Raw genomic sequence first — 26868 nt, forward strand, 5'->3', positions numbered from 1 at the left:
TGCTGGGTAGACAGGCGGGGGGGCTCCGGTCAAAGCCCTTGGGAAAAAGGACCATAACCAGATGTTTCCAACCCAGCAGAGACAGCGGAAAAGGGCAAGAGCACCACACTGGGCCAACGTAGACCCTCCATTCCCCTCCTCAATTTTCATGACCATTACGGTTACATTGGGACAGGGAAGAGCAAGGTGGCTCCCACAGATAGGTAAACACAAAGGGGTAGACCCCAATGGATCGGCTGAGATAGGTTATCTACTCAAGTCACAATAAAAAAGATGCTCTACCCCAGCCCAAAGCAGGAAGAAAACTGGGTTTCAGCATTAATCAAAGCCTGTTTGAAAATCCTAGGAGACCATAATGTTGACCAACCACTGACTGCAAAATGTACCAATGGAAAGAGGGTCATCTGGGAGCATTTAGGGGAAATGAGCCAGAAGAGCAAGAGTTGTCTTCAGCTGGGTTCTTGGCAAAGAATTCCCTGAGCAGCTGCTGGGTGCCCCCCACCCTCTTGGAGGCCAGCCCCATGGCAGACACGATGCCCCCTGCTGCTGCGGGAGGCAGCAGTCTCTGGCCCTGTCTGTCAGTCCCAAGAGCATCTCAATTTCACTTCAGCCCTTAATAGACCATATCTAGAAGCGCTTCACTGAGTCAGAGCTGTACAAATTCTCCACAGTTCCCAACAAATGCAACACATGATGATCCTCCAGACCCCCACCAACCATTGCTGCCCATGCCGCTGGAGGCGTCCACCCAAGTACACCACATAAATGCAGGGCTGCCTCTTCCCTGACATCCACACTCCTCTGAGCTGCCCAGGCCAACACAAAGAATTCAGCATGCACATGGTACACCCTCCCCTCAGGCCACAGCCAAGGGACCTCCTGGGCCCCAAAGACCCCAGACTCACCGCTGGAACAGTCGGGCCCTCCCCAGCCGGGTTCACAGTGGCAGGTGTCCGGGGAAACACAGCGGCCATGTACACACTCCTCTGTACACAGGGCTGCAGGGGGCCAGGAGAAAGGGAAGAAGCACAGGAACAGACAGTGAAAACCAACCATCTGGTCAAAGAGCATAAACCACTTCGTAATGATCCCCTGGGGCCCCAGGGATGTTCAGAATGCATCACTGGCTTTGGGGAAAATCAAGCTACTCCTGACCCGCGTCATTTAATTAACTCTGAAATGGATCCAACAAGAGTGTGCTTCACTCCAGCCTCATTTCCTAAAAGGAAACCCAAGCCCGAGAAAGGGCAGTCTTAGCTTTTCAAGAACATTCTCTCCAAGATTTAACACTTGGAGACCCTCCCCAAACCCCAGCTCCAAACCCACACTCCTGCTCTCTTTCCCATGAGCTCAGGAAGTGTGTCATGTCCACCTTTTGCTTTTCCCCAGTTTCTTTCTACAAAGGCCCCCAAATTTATCAGGTTGCCTGCAAAGAACAGGTTCCTCTCATGCTTCCTCCACCTTCCTGCCCTCCTCCCCAAATGCCCCTATTTTGGGGCTCTCAAATGTCAGCAAATCTGCAAAGTACACAAACGCTGAGGAAAAAGCAACAGCTAATTATAAGAAAGTAATTAAGAGAGACATCTATGATGATGATAATTGTAATTAGAAAGTGCCTGGCAATTTCTTATCACGCAGTCAAATGCTGCAGCCTCCTCAGCCGGGAGGCAGCAAGAGCAAACTTTCCATCTACTTCCTCCAGTGCCGAGAAGGCTTATTGGCAGCAGTTTGAGGAAGGGGGATTATTTCTCTCTTCCTTTGACATCTGCACGTTCTCAAGGTCGTCCTTTGCTCCTGAGAGATCTGCCCCACCATCTAATCCATCAGTGAAGGATTACAGAAAACCCCCATTTTGCCACCCAGGCCAATTTTGTAAGCTCGGGAAATCAGCAGCTCCCATCGACCCTGTCAATTTCTTAGACGGGATCTGGATGAAGCGCTTTTTTCTGACAAGCAATGAGAGACCTTCTCTCCGCCTGGAACTGGCCTGGGCTACAGGAAACGGGCGGCTCCCAGTGCTGAGTCCTGAGGGGCAACCAGTGACTTCCAAATATCCACTCTACTGCCATGTCCATTACCTGGCCTGAATGCCCACTGAGAGGCCACAGTCAGGTTAGACAACAAAGTCCATTTTATGGTTGGTGTGATGCTGATGCTGAAGCCGTTGCCTTCACTTTGCCCAAGCCCCCGTGCAAAGGCATCCAGGAGAGCCATTTCAGATGCCCCACTGGTAAGTGGTCGGGAGTCAGCCTGGCCTCAGGTTGGGGGATCTATTGGGGGAAGGCCCCAGTACCCGTGTCCCCAGAGTGCTCTCAGGGAAGGTTCTGGTCTGTGAAGTTTTCCACTGCCTTGGAGGTCTGGGGAATGGCGGGGGCCTACCAGCTAACCTATTTCTTGCTTGGGAACTGGGTTGGCTTCTGGCTCCAGTGACCAGCTCCACTTAGAGCCACAGTGAGCTGCTGTAAGACCTTGTCTGACCACTCCTGCTTCCCAGGCTCTCCCTGCTCCACTGGATGTTCCAAACAAACTCAAATGGGTCAGTGTGCCCAGGACACACTGGACACCAGATGTCCATCCCCAGGCTCCCTATCAGAGGCCAGCACCTCAGCCTGGCCATCTCCAAGCCTCGGCTGCTTCTCTCCCTTATCTGCACCCCCATAGGCTGAGTTCCCCGCATGCTCCCCGGCTAGATCCCTCCCATCAGCTTGTCAGAGTAGCTCAAGACACCCCTGCTGCTATCTGATGGCACAGAGAGACCCCTTGAGCCCTGGGGGCTCTGCTGGAGAATGGTGAGGTAGACAGTGAACAATGAACCTGCTAGCTATCAGGGCTGGAAGAGAACTCAGAGAAAACCATGTCCAACCCCTTCATTTTATGCATGGAGAAACGGAGGCCCAAGTGTTTGTGATGTCGTGGACAGCGTTTGGTCTCTTGGCCAAGAAGGAGGGAGCTTGGGGATGAGCCTCCTGAAGGAAAAGGGAGGGGAGAGATGTCCAAGACCACAGATCTTCTGCTCTCACCCAACTGGATGCCTTCCCCTGCCCCGACAAGTCAGGGGCTGGGAGAGCCAGCCCAGGGGGACAGCACAGAGACTGCTGGTGACCCCCCAGGAGGGTAAGAGCAGAAGGCAGAAAGCAGAGAAGCTGTTTCAACACACTGGATGTCCTGCAGGGGGCTCAGAGCAGCTCAAGGGAGGAGGGAGGAAGGATGAAGGACCCTGCCAACCCTTGCCTCTCCCTGGTCCTTCTCACCCTAGGGACCTGCCCATAGGCCTATCTCCTGCACCCCTGGAGGGGCAGGGCCTTTGGGTACTCTGGAGAAGCTCCGCACCATCTTTTCCCTTGGTCTCTGCCCCAAACCAGGGTCCCCTAGAACAATCTGTCAAGCAGCTCCCTGCAGCTCAGCTCTGTATCCAGCATGCTGACTCCCAGTGACCGAAGTGTGGAGACGAGCTGTCCCACAAACCCTGGGCCTGGCTCTGGGGATGATGTTGCTCTCCCCACGGTCCCTCCAGACCTTGTTATCTGCCCCCCCCCATCGCCCTGGGATTATGCCTGGGCTATTTGCTTATCAAAACCTCAATCCATTCATATTTTATAGGTGTTGTTTAGACAGTGTTGTTTGAAGCATGAAATATTGATAGCAAATATCCAAGGCTCCAATGGCCAGATTTGGCAACTGGGCCACCACATGCTTATACTCCTGGTGCTATGAGGAAATTCTCCAGAGGAGGCATGGAGGAGAGACCCACACCCCTTCCTGGGGCTGGGGTTCCTGATTCCTAGGCCAGACCCTGCACTAGCCCAACAGTGGGTAGTCCCTCTACAGAGGGCTGGGGTGGACAGAGCAGCCCTCCTAAACTGTACAGGCCTCCTAAGTTCTTTCTGACCCCAACCCCACAAAAGGGGCTGAGTTAGGGTTCTGCCACCCCAACCCCTCTCTTCCCCGACTCCTGTAACTCTCAACAGGGGCATTTTGTTGAGTCCCTCTTCCCACTGCTGTCCCCCCATTTGCTGTTGGGGACAGGGAATCAGAAGCTGCCTCTGTCACCGCACCACATGACTGAGGGCCAGCCACCTCCGCTCTCCCAGCCCCACTGAGAAAGTCAAACTTCTGCTCCCTCAGCTTCCCACCACTGACCTGCCTGCCTCAGTCCCGCTTCCAACATCTGGGAGCTGGAGGCGTCTTTCATGAGAAGCAGCAGAGCAAAGACTATACCAGAAAGCTGGGTCTGGACCGAGGGATGCCACTTAGTAGCTCTAGACCTCGGGCAAGTTCACACCATCTCCGTGTCAGTCCCCATCTGTTCAGTGGGGGACAGTGATAGGACGGGCCTCAGGCTGTGTTGTGTGAGGATTATAGCAGTTGACAAAGCACCCAGAGCAGTGCCTGGGGTCTAGTAAGTACTGTGTGGGTCTTGCTATTGTTATTCACTAGGGAGTCCTCAGATTCAAGGTGGGGGTCTCCACACACAAGCCATCTCCCTCTCTCCCCTCACTGACACCCCAGACTCATGGGGAGGGCTGTAGGGATCTGCAGGTAAACCCTGCTCAGGAATGAAATGCTGGAAGGTGGCCCTGTCTCTAGCCCAGTGGGGGAGGCCACAGTGGTCAGTGATGTAATGACCTGAGTTTAACAATTATAGGACAATAAACAAGTTATCTAGGCTCTCATGCCTCAGTTTCTTCATCTGTATAATGGGGACAGGCTGTTGCAAAGATTTAATGAAATACACGTAAAGTGGTAAGGCCAATGCCTGGCATACAGTAAGTACTCAGTAAGCATGAGCTGCCATGATTATTTACACACACACACGCACACACACACGTATGGCCCCATGTGGTCTGGACTTGATGCCTACAACAGCTGACAGCTGCTACCACGTATCACTGCTTCCTGTGTGTTACCATTTTCTGAGCACCTACTATGTGCCCAGCCTCAGAAATTCCAACACATGCTGCCTCCACCTCTGTTGCAAGCCATCCCAGTACACCATGAGGGAGCTAGCAAGTCAGCACGTGTCTTTCCTTTATGAATATCTGGCCTTTGGGAGGACAGAGGCTACTTCCTACTCAGCCTTTTAAACTCTCACACTTTTAAATTCTCACGCTGCCTGAAACAGATGTCTCCATGCTGGTGGGTCCCCAGGAAGGAGTCATCTGCCCCAGGAGAGAACCCCCAAGCACATGCAGGGAGGGCATGGCTGTTTCCCCCAAGCTCAGGCACAGAGAAGTCACCGAATCTCAGGGCCCTGCCCATTGGCTCCAGCTGTTTCTGGCCGTGGTTGGGTGTCTTGAGCAATGGTGCTGTGGGGTTTCAGAACAAGCCCAGCTACAGGTGGGAGGGATCTGGGTTGGCAACTACCCACATCCATCTCAATGGTATCAAGCATCCCACTTTCCTCTCTGAGCCCTGCAACTTCACCTGTAAATTGAGACCAGACCAGATGAGGTCTATGAAGTCCCATTCAGCTAAGACTCATCAGGAGCTCTCACCCGGCCCAGCCCAACCTACCCCCGCCCCCACCACCACCGGGGAAATGCCTGCATCACTGCCATTGCCCTAGCCTCACTTTCAGGCCCAAAAGCCCCAACCCTCTCTATGGCCTAGTAAACCTGTACTCTTGACATCACAAGAACCCTGGTCTCTGAAATGGCCCTGGATTAGGAGACAGGAGAGCTGAGTGTGAGCTTGGGCTCCGTATGACCTGCCATAGGACTCTAGGCAGGTGACTTCCTCGCTCTGGTCTAGAAAGCAAGGGCACTCTAACACATCACCCTTAAAGCTCCTACTGAGAACATCATTTGATAATTCTAGGGCCACTCTGACTCCATCATGTCACCTTGCAGCAGCTGGAAGCTCAAAATGCTTCCATTAGGCTCCCTGGCCCTGCGTCGCCTGAGTCACCAAGGCCGGGTGTAGCCCCCATGACCCAGCTCCACAAAGAGCCTAGGAAGACTTCAGCCACCCAGTTTGCACATCTATGGAGGTAAAATACTTTCCCACCAGAATCCCCCTATATACATGAGGTTTCCCCTGACTGGCCCAGAGGCCTCTCCTTCCACTGAATCCCATGACACACTGTGTGTTTGTGTGTTGGGTGGGGGGGAGCTGACGGTACACAGCATGTTTGGCCTCCTGCCACTTCCTCCTTTAGCTTGGGTTCATTTGGTCTCCACAGCTAGACTGTGAGCTGAGATCAAATCCAGAGTCTTAAGTATCCCCAGATCTCCCCATGGGCCATACCTTACTGATACTCCATGTGTGGCTAGTGGTGACTCTTCTGAGGGTCAGTCCTTCCCAAAGGACGTTAACAAGCCAGGAGAAAAGGATCGGGATGTAGAGGGTATAGACATGTGCCCCGTGAGGGTCAAGGAGGAGCCATGAGGTCCAGGAGGCTGAGACTTGTCGGGGCGCTGTCTAGCCTGGAGAAGGAAGTACTGGGCAGGAGGCAGGTCACAATCAGCTGAACAGCCAGAGCCATTCTATCCTAAGGGGGGCAGATTGTGACCTAACCCAAGGCAAGACTTTCTAACACCTGAATGGGCTCAGCAGTTCAGAGGGCTGTTTCTATAGGTAGGGAGCAACCTATCACTGGGAACACTCAAGCCAAACACAGAGAATCGACAAATACTAGAGGGGAGGGGTTGGCAGGCAAACCGGCTCTTGAGCCAAACCCCGCCAGCTGCCTGCGTCAGCAAATAAAGGTCTGTGGGGAGGGGGCCCTTCTGCTCTAGGGGTTCCTGGTCTGGTGGGAAATCAGACTATGGGACTTCAAAGGTCCCTCCTCCCCTTCTATTCTTCTATCATTTCCTCACTCCCAGGTATGATCCAAAGATGAAACAAAACCCCAGATGTGCTGAGGAAACACCCGTTGATACCCAGCCTCCTTTCTAAAGCAGTACTCTGCATCCATGCAAAGCCACAAGGGGCCATCAAGCTGGGACGCGTTCCCTGCAGCAGCCACAAATGCTCAGCTGGCCCTTTATTTTAGTCTTTCTGTCCTCCGGGGGCTGGGGACAAGGACTACGGGGGATTTAGTGACCCTCCTGTGGCAGCCGGTGGTCTTGCTCAGGTAGACACTAGTCACAGCGGTGAGAAAAAGCCAAGTGATGAGTTCTTTCTCTTTGCTGGGCATTGGCTTCTTGTGGCGCCCTTTCACCCTTGAGGCAGGCACAATTACTCTCTTTATGGCTGGGAATCAACGCAGGAAGGCCTAAAGAACCCGTGCAAATGCCCAGAGCTACTGTGCGAGATCAGTATTTTTCAACCTTGTTTTCACCATCAACCCCTCAATCTCCGGAAACTACTTCAGACATTTTTTCTTAATCACTCCTCCCAGGAAGTTTTGACACCACAGGTATACACAGAATATTTACACAGACATACAGTGTATTTCTACTTCCTGTACAAACAGTTCAAGAATGAATTCTCTCCCCCTGAGAATGCAGAGTCGCCATCTGGCCCTCCGGACCCTTCTGCGTCCAGAGAAGCAGACCTCCATGGACTGCGTTAATGGGCTTCCTTGCCCTCTGACTTCTGGATGGGTTTGGCCAATGGGAAATACCAGCAGAAGACGGGAGGGCAAGGGGTTGGCAGTAGTGGTGGTCTTCTGCCCTACAGCTCAGGTGTCGGCAGGGGGGTGGGGGAGACCCTTCTTCCAGCCCAAGCGTGGAGTGGCCCTCCTTGCTTACTAGCCCCAAATCCTATACCATTTCCTATGGGTTGCCTTATCCCCTCCCCTGCCTTTAGAAATACAATCCCTCCCCCCTGAAAATAGAGCATTCCTAAGAAACCTTTCATGAGCCACAATGGCATGAGGCACAAAAGCAATTACCATTAATTTATATGAAAAAATTTTGACCCAAAAAATCACCTCTTGGGCTTTTCTGATACCTTATGCCACCTCTTGCCAACAGACACACAAAATGAAATTGAGATAAAGCACAGATGCTCAGACACAATTCAAAGCTATGCAGGCGTGCCGCTGAGATGCTAAATGGAGTTCCTGCGGAAGGCGCTTGGGGCACCACTCGGACTCCTCGGGGTGCACGCTGACTTTATAACTACTTGCCACAAAACCAACACTGAGCACTATTTTCACTCTCACCATTTTTCATAAAAGTAAAACTCCTCTCTGGATTTCTTTCCGTTAGCAAAAACAGGTCCTAAGGTAAAAGTGTTTGGTGAAAGGAAAACAGCATCAGGCGAACTTTTGATAAGCGGGGGATGCCTCTAATCATTCAAGCAAACTCTCCCCGGGGACACACCAACACGTCTTCTGTTCCTCGCCAGGACCCTAACTGACCCAGGGGCCGAGACGAGGCTTAAGCCCACAACTCTGTGATGCTAACAGGCTCCTCCCCACGTGTCACCACCCCCCACCCTGTCCCCCAGTTGAGATAAGGGAGTTCCAGCACCAGATCAGTCATGGGTTTGCCAACCCTGCTCCCTCCTCTGGGTTTCAGTTTCTCTGTCAGTGAAATGGAGGGGTTGAAGGACAGGATCCAAATGTTCCTTCCAGCTCTGGGAGTCTAGGGCGCCACTGCAGCAGCGACCAGCTTCTGGGCTTACTGATTTATATATCAAGGTGGAGAAGAAGCCATTCCACAGATGCGCAGGAACCGAGCGTGCCACATGTGTTCTGAGATACAGGTGCGAGCCTGGAGCAGCAGTTCTGGGCCAGGGATGAGCCCTGATAAGCAGCCCAAGACCCAACACAGGCATTTTGGCATTAAGTTAAGGGGTCTAGGTCAGACTTGGGGTCTCCTCCACAAGAAAACCGCCAAGACAGCACTGGCCCTCTCCTGACCAAGGCGCCCTGTCTACTGTCCCTCTCTCACAGTGAGCCCTCTGCATCCATTCTAACTCCTATTAGCATTCCACCCAAGACGACCCAGAAGTCCCTGAGGCATTCATGGTAATATATTTTGCCTGGCGGTTTTGAAATGGTCTTACTAGTTAATGGAACTATAAAAATTACTTATGTGAAAAGGTCAAGATAAATAAAGACAACTTCCATGCTCCCCAGCCAATGAGGCTGATCCCCAGCTAAGACGAAAGAAGACTAGGGAGACAGGGAAAGGAGGTGGTGGCCTCCCAGAATTCTGCAGCATATGGCTTCTCCAGCTTCCCCCCAAACCCAGTGTCCCTGGTGCCCCCAGGCACATTGATCAGTCCTCCATTAGCATTCTTGGCAGGAGCCACAGATCCGGCTGTCATCTGATTCTGCTTGAAAATAAAACAACCTACATCCAAGTGGGCCCAAGTGCCAATTCCAAAGTGACACACTTAGCGTGAGTGATTCTGCCACACCCAAGGTCATGTAGCATGTGGCGGAGGTTGGGGAGGGGGGGACAGGTGCTCAGTCGGGGAGTCACAGAACAATTCGTCAGATGTGGATTACTCATTCCTTTACAACTACCAGCCCCGAGTCTGCTGCATGGCCACGAAGGGCCAAAACAGCTGGCCCTCCCTCTCAGCACATCTTGAGCTGGCTTTGAATTGCTGTGGACACATCTGGCTCCAGGACATAAACAGTCAATCAGAACAAAAGAAAGGAAGAGTTTCACCTGCAGAGCTGATGAGATGGAAGGATGCTGGGAGCCAAGAGCTCTTCTTATCTAGAGCCTATAGGCCTGTAGGTCCCCCTTCTTCCCGCTGGTAGGGGGAGGGATGGGCACCAAGAAGGCTCACACAAGACCGGGACAGGTAACCAGGGGTTTGCTGCCCCCATCCAATCTGCCAAACTGGCCCATGGCCACTCATCTTCATCTGGTAGTGCCTTTTCTGAGTTTTATTCTTTGACAGCTAAAAGCCTGGGTCCCTGCTCCAGCACTTGTTAGCTGCATGTCTGTAAGCAACACAACTTGTCCTCAGTTTCCCCATCTGTAAAATTGCAGTTATTGCAAAGAATAAACAAGTTGATTCATGCGAAGTACCTAGAAGCAGAGGTCCGTTATAATTGTTGCTGGTTGTTTTTGTTTTTATGCTGCTGTTATTAACACTCCTCTTCCCAGGGCTGCCTGCAGGAGCTGGGATGCCACAGCTCCAAAGCATTCTGAGGTTCATTTCCAGCTCAAAGGAGGAGAGAAAGGCCAGGATGAGACCTGCAGAGGCTTCTTCATTCGCTGGGGCAGGGAGGGGGATGTAGCACTGGGAAGCCTGGAAGCGTGGACACTGGGGGACAGGCAAGGAGGACCCACGGTCCAGGCTTAGCTCACTGGTGAATTAGAATTGTAATTTCAGAGAAGAAAAGCCTGGAACAAAAGGAGGCCACAGTCTGGCGGCCAGGCCCTTTCTCTCCTGAGAGACTGTTGGTCATACTTCCAGGGGGGAATGTGAACTTGGGTGAGGCCAAGAGCTCTCCCTGTTCCTGCGCCCTCTCCGCGCATTCATACGAGCACCCACGCACACATGCATTCACCTGACAAGTGTTTAGCCAGCACGTGCTGTGTGCTGGGCCCCCTGGGTGGGGATTACACAGAGGAGTCCAAAATGCAAAAATGGCCAGTCCCTGCCACTACCTGGAGTTCCAGGCAGTGAATATTCTTCCTGCCTGCTCTTAAACCCTTGGGAGGCAGGGTGCCCTCTCAGGGAGTTGTTAACAGAAGGACTGCACTCGAATCCCCACAGGGGCTAAGACTGGGAGGAGAGCAGAGAATGGACTTGGCAGCCACGGTGTCTGGATTCAAAACCTGGTTCTGCCACTTCCCGGTTGTGACCTTGAGCAAGTTACTTTAGTTCTCTGGGCCTCAGTTTTCTCATCCTTGAAATGGGGACAGTGGTCCTCTACCTTAAATTTGGTTGCAAAGTCAAACCATCAAATACAAGTAAACTGCTTAGAACACTGCCTGGCACCTAGGGACCAAGCAATTGTTTTTTTCGAGGTCGTCTATCCCATGCCCCTACCGCTGAGTGGTCACTGAGTCCAGAAGCATTTATTAAGCACCTATCCTGTGCTAGACACTGCGCTAGGTGCTGGGAATGCCATCAGCCAGTCAGCCACAGTCCCCACTTTCACAGAGCGATACCGGGAGAGGCCGGCAACAGCTGAGTGCATGGACAAGCAGGGAGGTAGGTGGCCGAGTACGGGGGCGGGGTGGTTGGGGAGGATAGGCGAGCAAGTGGGCCAGGAAGCAAGGGCATTAAAACATCCCTGCTGCTGGGGTGCTGGGGTGGCACAGTCAATTGAGCCTCGGACTATTGGTTTTGGCTCAGGTCATGATCTCAGGGTCATGAGAGGGAGCCTTGCATTGGGCTCCCCACTTAGTGCAGAGCCTGCTTGTGACTCTCTCTCCCTCTCCCTCTGCCCCCCATGAAATAAATAAATTAAAACAAAAATAAAAGGTGTTTGGTGCTGAAATCACAGCCAGTTCAGAGCGCAGGATGGGCTACAAGAGAAGGGAGGCAATTCTGTATGCTGGCGGACAGGGGAATGGCTTCACAGAGAAGGGGATGTTTGACTTGACCTTCATTCCTAATGCATTTCTAAAGCACCTACCATGTGCCAGGTACGGTATCAGCCTTCCCCTCTCCCACAGACTGGAATTTTGCTTCTTAGGGTTTTCTGCTAGAAGGAAACTTCCTCTACCTTCCTCCTTCCCACCTCTCACCTGTCCAGCCATGGCACTCCCTCCTGCCCTCTCCTCTTCGGCACATAGAACTTTTGGCTGTGAATGAGTCTCAACTTTCCCCACCCTGGGCCTCCACAGAGCCTGGAACTCCATCTGCAACTCAGCTCTCCAGCTCCCTTACCACTTCTGCTTACCCTTCACATAACTTGGATGCCACTTCCTGTAGGAAGCTTTCCCTGACCGCACTGCCCATCTCCCTACCCTCAGGCTTGGTTGGTTCCCTCCCTGCTCCTAAGCATGTGGCTTGCCCTATAGGGTACAGAACAGACTACTCTATGCCACTTATCTATCTCCCATAAACTTCATGAAGCAAAGAATGGGCATCTGTTGTTCACTGTATGTCCCTTACCTACCATAGTGCCTGGCCTGTGATAGATGCTCAAAAAATAAAGCTGAATGAATATGTGTCTGGGTCTACAAAGGCTCTCGCTCCTTTCCCTTCATTCTGAGCCCACCAGTCGCCAATGTGGGCCACACCAGTCCACCTGGGTCAAATACGTAACTCCGCTCAGAGACATCTCCTGGTGTCAGAGTAAAATCCTCTTTAGAAAAATTCCAATAATACTCCAGCTAATAGACAAGAACCACACAGCCAAACCCAACAAGAAGGATTTCAGTCTGGGGTTTGGGCCTCCCACTTCTAGCCTGGAGCCCAAAGGGGGCATCAATTATCAAACACCAGTGTCAGATCAGCAGACTCTGCTGGGCACCTTTCTTGCATCTCTACCAATCATTTCAAGACATTAACCTGCCTCTCGAGGCTTGCCTCAACATGGCTTAACTATTAATAATGGTTTATCAATTAAAATTGCGAACTTGTCAGGATGTCCCTAAGGGGTCTCCATGTAGAGCAACCATGTCCAACCAGTGGGCCAGACAAAAGCCCCAGTGTTGCAGTCAATTTCCTTAATCCATCCCCCGGGCCCCGGAGCTGCTGGTGGGCATGCCTGGTACACTGGGCCCTCCTCGCTTTGTAAGGATTTTCCTGGCTGAGCTGTTCAAACCACCAATGCTGCATTCCTGCGAGGAGCAACAGCTTTTCAACTTGTTAATGATGTGGGAGCATACGGCCTGAGTCAGCAACCCCCAGCACACAACCCAAGAAAATCTTTTTCTGGGTCTTTTTTTTTTACCATTTGACAGATGCCAGGCTTTCTCTAGAAAGACACATTCCAACTGATTGATTTTTTTTTTCTTTGGGAAATTGATCCTCATCACCTACAAGGAAAGCAAAACATGAAGCTTGTCGAGTATTTTTTTTTTTTTTTTTAGTGCTTTGATTTAAAAACCAGTCCCCTGGTTCTGTCTTGCAACTTGCCTTTCCTGAAGGAGCTAGCCCCTTCTCCTGGCCACACATGACAGAGGCCCAAAGGAGGGGGCCCTGGGAAGCTGGGAAGAGGGATGACAGAGAGACCCCAGGCAGAGGGACGTGATTAAGCACATGGGCTGAATTCAGCTTGGACAAACTTGGGTTCGAGTCCTGTCTTCCACTCAGCTAGTTCTGTGCTCTTGAGTCAAGTGAAATGGCCTAACACTGCAAAGCCCTGGGTTCTTTATCTGTGAAACAGGGCCAACAGCATTGCCTAAATAAAGGGTGCTGTGGGCGGGGGGCTAGCTAAAATAACTGAGCAGTTGACAGGGGGTTTCAGTGAGGGCCCCGTAAGTCCCAACTCTTACTATCATAATTGGTTTGAGAGGAGGCTGCCCACACAGGACACCAGGAAGTGCTGAACTCAGGGACTTCGGCAGACGCTCAGAATCACAGCGTCTCAGAGCAGAAGGGGCCCAGTAATTAGAGTCCCCACTTCTACCACCTCACCCAGAGCTTAGAGCCCCTCTCCTACATCCTGTGCCAAACCAATCCTCTGCTAGCCAGGAAAGCAGTCACTCTGCCCCAAACTCATTCAATTGCATCCACACCCTCAGGTGAGAAAGGCTCTCTTCAACCTCCGGGCCTTTGCACATGCTGTATTTCTTCCTGGAGCCACTCCTCCCCTTCCTCTTTGCCTGGCTCTCCTTTAAAGGTGCCTACTTTAGGAAACCATCCCTAGCCACCCTTGATAGTTGAGGTGCTCCCAATACATGCTCCCCTAGCACCTGCCTTTCTCATCAAAGCACAGGTCACATGTCCCTGTCTGTTTTGTTGACTATGTCCTGCACTGGCCCAGGAGTTTCTGAAAGCAAGTCCTCAGGGCCCAGCACGGGGCAGAAGCTCAATATATATCTGATGAAACTACGACTGAACGAATCAATGAAGCCCCTTCCATTTAGGAACAGCTCTGATCACTAGAAAGCTTTTTGCTTCACTGAGCTGAGACCTGCCTCCTCAGACCTTGCCCAACTGCCGTCTTGCCCTTTCCTGTCCCCCAACCCACGTCTCCTCCTGATTCCACATAACAAGCCTTCGGGGAGCTTTTCTCTATTGGAAAGGAAACAGAAGCAGATTGGAAACAGAGTAAAAGGACCCCACAGCTTCTGGGCGGCATATGGCTGGGACCGAAGGTGCTGCCCATGGAGAAGTGTCCTTCCTTCCGTCAAAGTTAGTCTTTTGTTCTGGTCTGCAGCCAGGCGGAGGTCACCGAGGAGCATGATGAGCCCCACCCAAAGTATATGAGCTGTCACTGCCCCACACCCCCAGCAGTGAGCAGCCCTGCTGGGTTTAAATCTCATTTCTATTGAGAAGCTAAATCAAGAGCTACTTAGCACCACTGATTTAGGGCTTTAATAAAAATAATGCAAAGTGAATAGGAAAGGCAGCCATGAAGGTCACCATCAGCAGCTGCCCCCCGCTGCACTCTTGCCTTCTCCGCCTGCCTCTTCGCCCAGCCCGAAGACCCCTAAATTCCCCGGCAGTCCCACAAAGGGGAGTTGGTGTTTTTATAAGTCAGTCCCCTTCACATTCATACCCTTTTACCGCCCAGGCTCTATTTGTTTCTCACTGGGCTATTTAGGAACTTCCCGCCACCTCAGAACCTCAACAGTTCTCTAAAAAGACCCTGGCCTGAGAGTCTAGAGTTTTCTGCCTGTGCCCCAGCTCCCCCGTGGGGACCACTCACAGCCTCTGCAGAAGCACCGTGGGTGGTGAGGGGACGAGGCAGAGGCCCAAAGCCTGCACCACCTGAGGTCCCCTGGTCGAGGATTTTGCAGTCCTCTCCCGCTCAGGTTCAGAGACCTTGATTTCCATCCACTCCGTCCCCCACCCCCGCCACCCACCGACCCAACCACCCCTGACCTTGGGCCAAGCCCAGAGTGTTTCCTTACATTCCAAATAACACTATTTGAACATTTAATGTTTTAGTAATTAGGGGGAAATGTTATTTTTAAATGACCTTTTTATTTTTAAAATCACTATGGCCATCCCTACAGCTTCCTGGTGGCAAAACCAGGCTTCAAGCAGAGGACTCTGCAGGCCCAGAACCAGCACTCCTCTCCCCGCTCTTCCGTACAGCCTCCCGAACAGACCCAAGCCTGCAGGCAGTAGGGTAAAGGAAAGACGTTGCCTATGGGCCAGGTAAGCAGGGAAGGCTTCCCAGAGGAGCAGAAAACCCCCCAGTTGGGAGGCATGAAGCAGTTCACCTGAGCAGATGGAGGTCTTGGAAACCAGCCCTAACCAGCCTTCTCCTCAGGCTCCAGCTGCCAGAGCGGGGTCTATAGCCTCTCACTGCCCCAGGACAGGACTTGTCACCACTCTAGCCCTGGTGACTTGGGTGGAAGAAAGAAACACCCCATGACCCTCCCTGGCTCACTCTGCAGGACACTCCTGCCCTTCACCTCATCCTTACTTCCCACCCCCTCCCACTGCACTGCCCTGCCCTGCCCTGCCCTGCAATAGCCTTCAGCTGTGCAGAAAAACAGTGGAGCGGAGAACAGGCAGGGACTCTGTTCGCCTCTAAATATTTCACCCATGGGCCTGTCTCTGCATCTCTGGGAGAAAGCAACACCTCCACACCCTTGCACCTAAGAAAGTGACAAACATGAGAATCGTTTCCTGCAGCACTGGCCAGGAGAGCCAAACCTTGGAAATAACCAAAACGTCCATCCACAAGCAAAGGGGCAAAGAAATGAGGGTACAGCCATGCACGGAATACTGTGCAGCCAAGAAAAAAGGAACCAGCTGCTCTTCCTGGACTGCGAACATCCACTAGAGCCAAAGGAAAGGTAGGGCAGGGTTTAGAAGATGCTGCCTTTGGTGGAAAAATGAACATGCACTGGACAAGAGTGCACACGTCTGTTTCCTCCACTGTGCACAAATCAGCACTAGGGAGATGGACAAAAATCAGTGACCATGGTCTCCTTTGGGGAGGGGCACGTGGCAGAAAGGCTTTAAGAGGGCATCCCCTTTCTGGTGGTTGAATATCGAACTGGGTGAGGGTACTGTCTGCACAGAAAATAAATATCACTTAAACTAAAAAATAAGGCACACTATGCAGAAGGCTTCTGTTAACATACAGAAGAATCCTCCACCAGAGGAAACACAGCATCACATGCACTCGTCCCCAGGGAGGGTGCCAGCCACCACCATGGGCCGGAGGGGGTGGGACTTGGAACCCAAGACAGTAAGTTTTGCAGAAGGTTTGAGTCATGGGGCCAAGCAATGCGTGCAGGTCGGTTCTCCTGCTGAATTAGGGCCTGGAAGTCACCTCTCCGACAATGACCATGGGGAACCATGTTGCCCCCAGCCTGGACAACAGCAAGTTCCCCAGGGCCCCTGCTGTGCCTGGGAAGGGGGTAGCGGGCAGCAAGGGCTGCCACCGGCCTCAGCACAACACTGTGAGACCCAATAAAATCCAATCGCCCAGATTCCCGAGGTGGTGGTTCCTCCTCTATCACGCAGAGAGCAGTATTGATTCTTTCAAATAAGACCCTGGTTCTCCTTCGTTCCCACTTTTATCAGCCTAATCTGCTGAGATGCCTGCCTTCTTGTGCCCTCCTCTGCCCTCCTTCCTCTTTGTGTTCTCTCCTTCTCTCCCACCCCTCTCCTTCCTCCCTCACCCTGCGGGCTCCACTTTCCTTCTTCGTTAGCTCAGCAATTCCGGGCCCTGCTCACAAGTTGCCTTCTTCCCTTCCTCTTCAGGGATGGTCTGCTGTCCACACCCAGTCTCTCTGGCCCTTGGTGGGGGGCGGGTTGGAGCAAAAGGAGGGAGGAGGCGGGGTGGGGAGCAGGGGCTGCACCCTGGCCCAGCTGGTCCTGTCCTTTCAGGTCCGAGCCCCCCACCCTAGGGGAACCTGCAGGAAGGAGGCTAATGGGCACCCTACCCAGCTGGTGGGCACCAGCTCTCAAGAGAAAGCTGCATTCCAGCAGAGTTGCGTGTTGAGAACACACGAGCATCTCGTTTCCCTCCTTCTCTGCATTCCCCACACTAGCACAAGCTCCCCCTTGGAATGCCGGACTGTCCTTCCCCTGTTGCTGCCCATCCACCTCTCTTCCCTTTTCTCTAGGGTTCAGGCCATCGCCTTGCCCTTGAGGCGACTGGCCCTGAACCCCCACTGTCAGGGAGGTGGAACGCTCTACTCTGTATCATGATCTCAGACTCCTTCGAGGTCAGAACGGGTCTCCTTTATCTGCGCCCTGCTATCTCCCCCAACCCTGACCCATTATCTAGCAGAGTATACTGAGGAAGGCAATGTAGCAGATATTCACAGAAACGAAGGAAAAAGGGCAGAAAGAAGAAATGGAAGAAAGAGAAAACGGATTTCGGCCTCTGACTTTTCCCAGCATGTAATAGTTTCTAAAGCCCAACAACGTTTGCCATTCCAACTGCTTTCACAACTCCCCTAAATTGGCCAGACAGGTCTGTTACTATACTCACTTTACAGGTGGGGACAAAGAAGATCAAAGACATGAAGGTACTTGCCCACTGTCACCCACAGCAGAGATGGCGGAGAGCCTCCATCTCCCGGCTCCACCCCACCCCCACCCCAACCAGCCTCTCTTCACCTGGAGCCTTCCCTTGGCCTGTCTCCTGGAGGGCTGGCATGATTAAACATCACCTCTCACGGAGGGCTCACCTTGCAAGCTGAGCTATCAGCTGATCCTACCTGATCCTCCTTCCAAAGCACAGACAAAGCCCAGAGCCTAGGTCACACTGTGGCCCGGGGATGCTTGCTAGAGGCTAAGAGTTGTAAGGCAGGCCTTACTCAAGGCCTGGTGGCAAGGAGCTGTGTTGGGAAGGGGGCCAGGAGCCCCTGCCTCACATGGTGCGGCATGAGTCACATTGCTCCTGCTTCCCCTTGTGCGGGAGAACACAGGCTTCAAGAAACCAGAAAGCCTGAAGAGGCAGGGCACTTGTTTTCCCCTGGGGGCAGAAAAGTACAGGAAAAGTAACCACTCAGTCTTTGAACACATAAATAATGCTTCTACCCCCTGTCCCACAGCACCTACTTACAGAGGGCATGAACAGCACCCACTCGAGAAAACATTTGAGAAAACATTTTAGCAAAACAACAAGAGGCAAGATCAGGCCCAGAGTGGTGGTGTGTGGGTTGCCATGGAGTCTGACAAGCCTTCAGAAGGTGGTGATCAGGGCCGACACCCACGTGCTTCTGTGGCTCCCTGCACACGTGTGTGGACACACAGCCGCCAGCCCCTGCTCCCTGTTCCTCCAGGCCCCTGACAAAGGCCTCCCGGAAGGAGACCAGGTAAGTGCTTCTCTAGGCCCCAAATTTCTCATCTGGAGAAGGAGGAGGAGGAGGACACCTTCCTTGCTGCAAAATACACACGACAGCAAGGGCTCTGCAGAAAACATAAGGTGTGGAAGAATCGCTCAAGTGTGGACCCTAGAGCTGGGCTTCCTGTGTTCGAATTTCCGTTCCACCACTTACTAGCTAGTTACTAGGGCAACTCACTTAACGGCTGGCTGCCTTGTTTCCCCTCATGTCTGCAAGAACAAGCAGCTGGCAGGCACCACAGGTAAAGGCGGCCTTGGCCTTGGCACAGGGAGAAACAAAGAGGGTGGAAGACAGCCTGAGGGCAGGTGTCCGTTACCAGAGCAACTCCCGTCTTCCAGCATGTTAACAGTGTGCCAAGACCCTTCTTTCCCACAAACTTGCTTTCCCACTCCCCGCCCTATTTGCAGCTCATAGCCAGGGCTCTCTGTCAGTGTCCACGGAGGAGGCCCCAAATGCCTCACAGGAGGCAGGGGACACCATAAATTCATGGAAGAGTCCTAGCCAGAACTGGATCCAGGGAAGTCTGCTTTAGCTGGGCACTGTGTACCAGAGAGCCCTGGAAAAGAAACATCTAGACAGGGAGCCAGAGGTGCAAGGGGCATCGCCCACCACACAACAGGACTCCTGTGCCCACAAAGGGAAGAGGGGAGCCCTGCCAGGCCACACAAGGCCTGCCTCTTCTCTTCCGCCATCCACCAAGTTCTGGTTTCTTAGGTGCGTAAATCTCGACCCCACCTCATGGTCTTTACCACGCGGTTCGCCCAGCCAAGAGCTCCTGCCCCATCCCCAGGCTTCACTCCTCAGCCTGAAGATCTCCATCCCAGCCCTCTTCCCTGATGTCCCTGTCCTCCCATGTGAAGGAGGGGTCTCTAGTAGTGGCTCTCAGCATCCCATGTTCTTCCCCTTCGTGGCACCCACTGAAAATGGAATCCTCCATTTATCTGGGGAGCAACTGCTGAAAGCCTGTCTCTTTCTAAGCTATTAGCTTCCTGGGGTTAAACACAACATCTCTTTTGTTGACCCCTGAACCTCTATCCCTGGCCCCAGGGTGGAGTGCAATAAGCACGCAATATACACTGCCTGAATAAAAAGTAAATGAACACATTATGTAGCCACTGGAGTAGGCACTCAACAAACATGTGCCACAAATCACCCTTTTGTTGGAAAAGGTGTTGTAATTACTGCCATAAGGACACTACCAAAATAAACACTCTTCTTGTCCTGCCCCCCTTCCAGGCCTCCATGGTATTAGATGTAAATAACACCTTGCATTTGTGCATAACAAAATACAACTCTAATTCCTGTTAGATGCCACACCTTAACCTTGCAAGGGAGGTAGGCCAATGCTGCTATCATGACGGTGTCCGGGGGGCTAAGTGATTTCCCTGGCTTCACAAAGAGCTTAATGGAAGTACGGAGAGCAAAGCAGGGCTGTCACTTCTGCTCTGATCAAGCCAGACCTGCAGCCCTTCTCACATTCAAGAGGAGAGTGGAGAAGTCTTCAAAGGATGCCTTGCTGGGTTGTGAGTTCCCTGAGTGAACGACCATTTTTGTTTTATTAATCCCTGTCTCTCCATCACCAAGCCCAGAGCATGGCCCATTAGAGGTACTTGAAAATAAATTGCTCAATCAAAAAATGTTTTACCTAGAAAAAGAACATGGGAAAAATGGGGTAAAAGAGAGAGGAGACAGTTTCTTAAACATCTAAAAAGTTGTTATATGGAAGAAAGAGACTTGCTCTGGGACCAAATGAATACCTTTCTCCCACTGAAAGTAGTCCAATCCCACATGGGCTTGCTGAGGAAAGAATGAGTTCTCAGTCAGCGAAGGAATTCAAACGGAGCCAGAACCACCATCTCTGGCCATAATAGCAGCAGGGTTTCCATGTTACACAGAACCCTTGGGCTCTATTTACATATTGAGAGTATGCATGATGAACCTGAGGCTCAGGCAGATTAACAGCCAGCCATGTCCAGGATCAATGGTCTGCAGGGTTCCATGTAATTCCGAAAACACAACTCCCTGATCTCAGAATAGAAGGGAATCAGGATCCACCCTGTGTCCAGATTCACAGTCCCCAGCTCCAGGACATGAAGCCTGGGGTTCACAGCTTGGCTTCAAGCCTCAGCTACCCCATTTCATCGAAGATTAGAAAAACGAAACTCCTCCCTAGTGTGTGTTCCCAATGCCCACGGTCCCCTTGGTGCATCTCCCCCGCCTTCTACCACCGGAGCACAATCTCACTCACACACAACCCCTGAAAGTCCTCCCTGAGAACCATCTTGCAGGGGCCCCCACCCCCCCAGCACGAAGGCACCCTTGCATGTGGAGAACAAGGTACAGCTTGACCCAAAGACAAAGGGGAAGGGAGACAGCCATCTCAGGACCAAGTGCCAGTTCCTGGCTGCCTCAGAAGGTCACTGGACGCAGCTGTCACCTGCAGGCCTCCCTCCTCAGTGGGTGTAACTAGAGGATGACCCTCAAGTGACCTCCACACAAGGAAAAAGGAGATGCATGACGGAGGAGGGGTTGGGGGAAGCTAAGCAGGAAGGTTCTCACTTCCGGCCTCCTTGGCTTTACTGATTAACGGCCATTGTCACACCAACATCAGAACAACAGGCCCAGTAGGCTTAGATCTGCTTGCCATTCCTGGGACCAGGCCTCATTGTCTCTGGGGAGGGGGAACCAGAAAGGTAGTCCCTAAAGGCTGGAATTAGCCCTTCTGCTGGATCCATGAGTAAGCAACCCCCCAGCCCGCCCCGCCCACCGCTGACCCAGCCTCTTGGGGGAGAGGCAATTTTGATTTCCCCAAAGTCCCCTCCTGACAGACACTGAAATGGTCAACCTTCCAATTGCCCGTTAGCTCCACAGAGACAACAAAATATTCAGACCCAAACCGTGCCTTGCAGGCCTTCCAGGCAACCTCCCCAAGTGGGGGGTGGAGGGGTCAAGAGAGGAGAACAGGAGACAAGGACATAATGCATGCAAAGCTCCCCAAGTTAAACAGCGGAGCAGCCAGAGCCTGCCCTGGGCCTCTGAGGAGAGCACAGTCTTCTGGCTGGGGAGACTGCGAGATCTTAAGCCCATGTCCCATCCCCACAGGCCAGAGAATGAGGGAAGAGGAGGGGACCACAGGCCATGTTCCCTCCCTGAGGGGATGCCTGGCAGGGCACCAGGGCAGTCAGAGAAAGGCCAACCCACTTAGATCAGCTGTGAGGTCTTGACTGTGGAATGTCAAGTTGGGGTATCCGCTTAAGAGGCAGGTGGGGATCAGGATAGGGACAGAGCTGGCTTCAGATCGAGTTTTAAAGGGGAGAGGGTGCTATTATCCTCCACCAAGGTCTCCTCTCCGCTATTGCCCATACTAACCTCTCTCCATCCTGGGGAGCATGGAGGTTAATATATCCCCTCCTCAGGGAAAAGGGCTACATTGTAGCAGGAACCTTCTGGAGACCAGAAAATCACCCACGAAACTCTAACATGAAAAGTCCTGGCTCGTCAGTGGGAGAGATACTGAGAAACCCCAAGACAGAGCAGTCTGCATGACGCCTTTGTCCTACGATGCACGCCCTCCACGAACACCAATTTGCTAGACCTGCCTCTGTCAAGGTCTAGGTCAGTCTCTAGGAAAGAGCCCTGGCTTTGGAGTCAGATGGACCCCAAGTTGGAGTCTTCTCTTCCCAGTCCCAGCTCAAGGACCTCTGGCCAGTTACTTGGCCTCGGCACTTCTGCTTCCTCCTCTGTGAACTGGGATGGCACAGCCCACCACAACCCTTGCCAGGAGATCGGAAGAGCACCTGTCACAGGGCTGGCGTGCCATGGGCCCCACACGTGGCTCTCCTTCTGCCCCACTGGATAGGCTGCTAGTGCCAAAGAAGAGAGCTATCATTTGGAATGAGAACACACCAGACACATCATTCCAACCAGCTGGGGAGCTGGGGACAGGAGAGGGCCACTTTGGGGGAAGGATGGTAATGGTTCCAGCCAACCAGAATTCTCTCATCACCTTTCACTCTCCCAGAGGGAGCCTTCCCAGGTTGAGTTATCTTCTGTGGGCAGGAGAGGCAGCTCTGGCCCTTTTTAACCTAGCACGGATCATAGAGCAGAGAAAATACAACAGCCCCACACCACTAAAAACTCTTCAACTAGATTTTCCCAGCCCTGCCAAAGAGGCGAGTGGCGGCCTCAGTTAAAGGTATGACATGGATATTTCCTGGAGGAAGTGGAAGACCCAGCTGTCCAGGGGAAGTGGTAGACATCCCAGGGGAGCCAGCCGGGTACAAGCCCAGGGACAGGCCCTGCCCAGGGCAGCGCAGCAAGGGGGCAGCTGCAGACTGGGGGTTACGGGGGATGGCTAGCCATGCAGTAGGCCCGCACGCTGAGCACGGGGACGGTCCATCGCTCTCCATCGTCCCCCTGCTTGACTGCTGGGTTGGTGGGCTGCCGAGACATATGTGGGAGAATTACAAGTCTCATAATTCGCCCAGATGGTGGAAGCTCCCGAATGGTTCCTTCTCAGGGGACAGCTGTTCCACCGCTGGGCCATATGGCTCCCCTTGCTCTGCACCCTGCTCCGGGAAATGAACCACTTTGCACAGGCAGCTTCCCGATCTTAGAAGCGCCTCTTATTCTGAGCAGGTAATTAAGACCTCCAGCTGAGGCGTCCATGTTGCTCCACGTGCGGTTTGTACACATGTCAGAGCAGCATTTTAAAGCTCCGTCAAGGTAAATACGGGTGGGTGAGGCCTGCCAGCTTTGTCTTCTGCTCAAGGGAGACCCTGCTATCACAGACTCAGTGAGAGAAAGAGAGCGCGCGCGCGAGGCCGCCCGGAACTCGGTTTGCCATTCTCTGCACACGGTGAGCCCTCCCCAGACCCAGCCATGCCCCGGAGTTCTGGGCTGCCAGTGACCTTCAGAGGTCACACTGTCTACCCTCTGATGGAGGCTCGTTTCAGCAGACAGGAGGAGACAGACACATCAACAAAGACCTGTAAGACTAGCTGGTGATTTAGAAATGCACCGAGCCCCTAGGAAAATAAAGGGCACTGCCAGACACAGATGCTTGGACCCCCTCTCTGGGCCACCTGCACACAGCACCCCAGCTCCCCGGGAATGCAGACATGGACTTCCCATCTTCGTGACAATCTGCGCAGCGCCCTGGAGCCAGTAGGCCAAGATTGGGGCTCAGCATGTACAAAGCTGATGCATACCAGGAGCCAGGTAAAGTTTATTTGATCTTCTTTCTGACAATTTCAGCCATTTTCATGAGGAAGTCCGGGGAAGGGCCCATATGCCCCCCACCTCCCAACCCTATGCTTACACACGCAGGGCTTCTTCCCAGATCTGAAACCTGGGATGCCTTAGGCCCTCAGCCTAGCAGGGAAGGTCTCTCTGCATTATCCTGCCATACTAGATAACAAGAGCTCTTATTAAACACTTACTGTGTGCCAAGCCTGGTTCTAAGCATTCCACATGAACTTACTAAACCTAATCCTCTTAAGCCTAACTGGAATGTACTGTTACCACCCTATTACACAGATAAGAAAACTGAGGCAAAGAGAGGATACATGGCAGAATCCCTTAGACAAGGCTTCATCACAGAGGAAAACAGGAAACATAGAACTAAGCAGGACAGATAGCCAGCTCAGCTAAATACTACCTGCTCTCAACCTCCAGAGATACCAGAAGCTTCCAGAGGTGGCCTTGGAGCAGCCAAGCCTGCAGACCACCGGCTGAATGGTTAGGAGCATGGGACCCACACCAGATACCTGGGTTTGGCTTCTGGCCATATTGCCTCATTGCTGGGCGTCCTTGGGAAAGTTAGGCAACCATTCTGTGCCTCTGTTTCCTCCTCCACAAACTGGAGAATATGACTAGTCGCTACTTCATCAGGGTGTTGTGGGGATTGAGTTAATAATACAGAAGTGAGGCCTGGCATAGAGTCGGTGCCATGTAAGCATTAGCTAGGAAGATGATCAAACAGCAGGAAGAGAAGAGGTAGGGGAGGAGAAGATGGTTATTCCCACTGCCTGACTTGTTAGGGGTCTGTCCCTAACGGGGCTCATAATGACAAAGCCCCATCCCTTGCAGGACAGGCTTGATGCTCCCACTTTTGGACACAAGAGGAAGTCTGCACAGGGAATGAGGAGGGAATGAAGTATCTTGGGCAACTCAGCGAGTGGAAGAGCCTGAGCCGAGGGCTCTGCTACTGAGCCCAAGTACTAATGACAGGTCACCCCTGCCCTGGCCAGGACTGGGGCTCCACACTTTTAAATGTGAAGTTCCTCAACGCCAGTCAGTGGAAACCAGCTCACCACTTACTGGCTGTCAGCCCTTGTGCAAAACATTAACATTCTTGGGCTTTCCGTGTCAAGAGAGGAACAGCTCCTAGGAAGTCATCTTGAGGATAAAATGAGATGAATTGTGTGACAGGCTGACACCAAAAAAATAAGCCCCCCCACCAACTCTCGGTGCATCCCTTGGTGAAGGCGAATGCCCACCAAAGGAGGTCGTTATGGAGGACGTGTTCCAAACAGGCCCAGTGAGCCCAAACAAGGCTCTCCACCTAGTCTGGGTCACTGGGAGCCTCTCCTTCCCCTCTCCCACTCCCCCTGGTAGTTAGATCTTCAGGAGAAACTGTGAAGGCCTGCGTCCGCCCTGAAAGGTCCTGCCCTCAGGAAGCTTCGGGGAAGTCTCAGCCGCATGGAACTTGTCACAGTCAGCCCAGCAATACCTATGTCCACCCCCTTGCAACTTTCCAGAGATCTCCCTGACTCTGATCTCATGTTGCCTGTTTGGTTCTCCTTCCAATTGCTTGTTTCCATTTCAAGCTATTACCTCGGTCCTAGGTCTCATGTTGGTGCCACCGTCTCCATCACTGGAACTCGCACTGCACAGAAGCTCAGAGCCTATAGGTCTTCTGACCAATTCCCCACAAGGAAGCATAGTAAAAGGATGGCCGAGTGGGTGAGGAGAACTCCGTCTCTGGAAGCCAGGTAGGGGCTCGCATTGGACAGCACCGCGGCAGCCTCAAGCCCCAGGTGGGTAGCTCCATGCTCGAGGCAAAAGCCCAGTGCCCCAAGCCAGCGCCGGGGAGGGTTCTCCAAACGACAAATGCTACCTTGTGCCCCAGGACCGGGGAGGCCCTCCAACCCAAACCAACCCATCAGGCACCAGATGGCATTTGACTCAGGGGCTGAAGACCTCATCTCGATTCACACCAGCAACCAGCAGCCCCAAGCCTGGGTCTTACCTCTGGGGTTTCAAGCAGAGAGGCAATTAAAAAAGGAGAATCAGTAAAAGACTAAAGCAGCCACAAAGCCACAAAGTCTGTCCCAGGGCTTGTGCCTGCCCTACGGGATCGAGTCCGGAGCTCAGAAAAGGGAAAAGCAAGACCAGGAGGAGAAGAGCCGCAGACGGCAGAGGGAAAGGAAGCCCTCTCACCCTCCTTCCCACCCTAGAACCAACTCAGCTGGTAATGCTTTATATAAGTCCATTGTGCAAAAACAAGATTAAAAGGGACAGGCAGAACAAAGCATCACTCTCCCTAACAAAGGCCCCTCCACTTAGTAAATTAGGAGCTCTTTCCACCTGACACACTTTTAAAGGGAAATCTTCAATTACCACGGGCTGGCGGGGCACGGCAACAAAAGGTCTGTCCGGTGACTTTATTCCCAAAGCCCAGAGCAGGCATTGAAATGGTTTTATGTAATAGAGATACTAATCTAGTCCATATAATTTTGAGAATCCTTTATGGTGGGCTGAAGGGCGTCTGAGCCCTGCGGCTGTTTCAGAGAGATTTTCTGCAGCTTATGCATTTACCTTGCCAAAAGCTTAGCTGAGCAAACAAACAGTCTTCTAAATCACACTCGTGGCTGATTTACTATCAAGCCTCTGCAGTTTGTTTGGTGATGGAACCTTGTGGATAAACAGAGGCCAAGGCCTTGGTCCTTCCTCCTGACCAGGCCAATGGGATGAGGGCTGCCTTTAAATTGGGGTCCCCCTGGCTCCCAGATTTGAGACTTTCCCTCTCCTTGCCTTCACTCAGCCAAGGCTAAAAGGGGCTGGAGGGGCGGCTCCTTGCCCCACAGAGGGTGGCAGAAGGCCTCCCTGACTTCTGCCCTTGGCTCCAGGTCTGCTCCATCCCAGAAGGAGACTGATGGCGTCATTTGCTCCCCCCTCTCCCCCATTCAGAGCAAAGACACAATTCTGGCTCCCTTGGTGACAATTCAGTACCACTGGCTGCTTGGAAAGGAGAAAGCGAAACGGGAAAACAGGATGGGGAAGGTGACTCTCAGAAGGACTGGGGGAGACGTGGACACACACACTCCCTAAACACAGGAGCTTGCGGCTCTACGCCCGGCAAGCGGGCTACAGGGCCCTTTTTGTTGGCAGACTTGCCACATACACACACAGCAAGTCTGTATGCTGAGAACACACGTGTGCACACCTGACACGTGGGGTGGGGAGCTCGTCACACATGAAAAACCCAGTACTCACAAATACACCAGTTCGTATGTAAGAGTCAAAGCCAACCCTGTCACAACTCCTACCATGTATTCAC

The 26868-nt window shown here is 52.6% G+C and overlaps 1 protein-coding gene across 17 annotated transcripts in view; it reads right to left on the bottom strand.

Annotated features, from left to right (window-relative positions):
- MEGF11 (multiple EGF like domains 11) overlaps positions 1–26868 on the bottom strand; it is a 344701-nt gene that overhangs the window by 178677 nt on the left and 139156 nt on the right. For all 17 annotated transcript variants that reach the window (XM_032342939.1, XM_032342935.1, XM_032342936.1 and 14 more), the window contains exon 5: positions 906–998. In XM_032342939.1, coding sequence (XP_032198830.1) covers positions 906–998 — 93 coding nt within the window. The remainder of the gene's footprint in view (positions 1–905; positions 999–26868) is intronic.

This window comes from Mustela erminea, chromosome 5 (genome assembly GCF_009829155.1).
Source record: "Mustela erminea isolate mMusErm1 chromosome 5, mMusErm1.Pri, whole genome shotgun sequence".
NCBI lineage: Eukaryota > Metazoa > Chordata > Mammalia > Carnivora > Mustelidae > Mustela > Mustela erminea.